The sequence below is a fragment of the Eimeria mitis genome, genomic scaffold, assembly GCF_000499745.2.
Source record: "Eimeria mitis Houghton genomic scaffold, Emh_scaff457, whole genome shotgun sequence".
Lineage (NCBI taxonomy): Eukaryota > Apicomplexa > Conoidasida > Eucoccidiorida > Eimeriidae > Eimeria > Eimeria mitis.
In genome coordinates, this window is record NW_013572881.1 from 3,287 (window position 1) to 4,058 (window position 772).

Sequence of the window (772 nt, forward strand, 5' to 3'; positions counted from 1 at the left end):
AACGCAGAAGCAGCAGCAGCAGCAGTAGCAGCAGCAGCAGCCTCTTACAGTCTCATATATCCCCTTCTCAGCAGACTGCGGAGGGGAGAGACGCCGCGGGGGCTACACCCGCCCCATACAAAACAGCAGCAGCAGCAGCAGCAGCAGCAGCTGCTGCTGCTGCTGCTGCTGCTGGTGCTTCAACTGCAGCACGGGAAGAAAACGCAGCAACACAAGCAAAGCCAACGAAGACAGCAGCAAGAACAGCAGCAGAAAAACAAGCAGCAGCACGAGCACCACCTCCAGCAGCAGCTCCTGCAGCAGCAGCAGCAGTAGCAGCAAAAAGAACAGCAGCAGCAACAGCAGCAGGAGTTCCTTTGCATGCTGGCAGCAACCTTGCTGCTGCTGCTGCTGCTGCTGCTGCTGCTGCTGCTGCTGCTGAAGCTACACCAGCGGAGATACTCGCTTATAAAGCTTCTGCTGCTGCTGTGAAATCCCTGGGGCCCCGCAGGCTGCATGTGGGGGCCCCCCGAGAGCAGAGAGGAGGCGGCAGCAGGGGGGGCCCCCGCTATAAGCATAAACATAAACATATACGCAGCAGCAGCAGCAGCAGCAGCGGCAGAAGCAGGAGCAGCAGCAGCAGCAGTAACATTAGTAGTAGCAGCAGCAGCAGCAGCGGCAGGGGACGTAGCCGTGAATACAGCAAAAGGCGGACGCATGCATACAGCCGCAGCAGACCAACCAGCAGCAGCAACAGCAGCAGCAACAGCAGCAGCAGCAGCAGCAGCATGAA

At 58.9% G+C, this 772-nt stretch overlaps 2 protein-coding genes across 2 annotated transcripts in view; both read left to right on the plus strand.

Moving 5' to 3' along the window:
• Positions 1 to 315, plus strand: part of EMH_0012970 (uncharacterized protein) — a gene marked incomplete at both ends in the record, with an annotated part of 1,142 nt that extends 827 nt beyond the window's left edge. The window contains one exon of the mRNA XM_013499695.1: positions 1 to 315. Coding sequence (XP_013355149.1) covers positions 1 to 315 — 315 coding nt within the window.
• Positions 316 to 495: 180 nt separating this feature from the next.
• On the plus strand, positions 496 to 771 carry EMH_0012980 (uncharacterized protein; the record flags this gene model as incomplete). The annotated part of the gene is made up of 1 exon (XM_013499696.1): positions 496 to 771. One exon carries the CDS (start codon positions 496 to 498, stop codon positions 769 to 771), a length of 276 nt encoding a protein of 91 aa, XP_013355150.1.
• Between the last annotated feature and the right edge of the window lies 1 nt (position 772).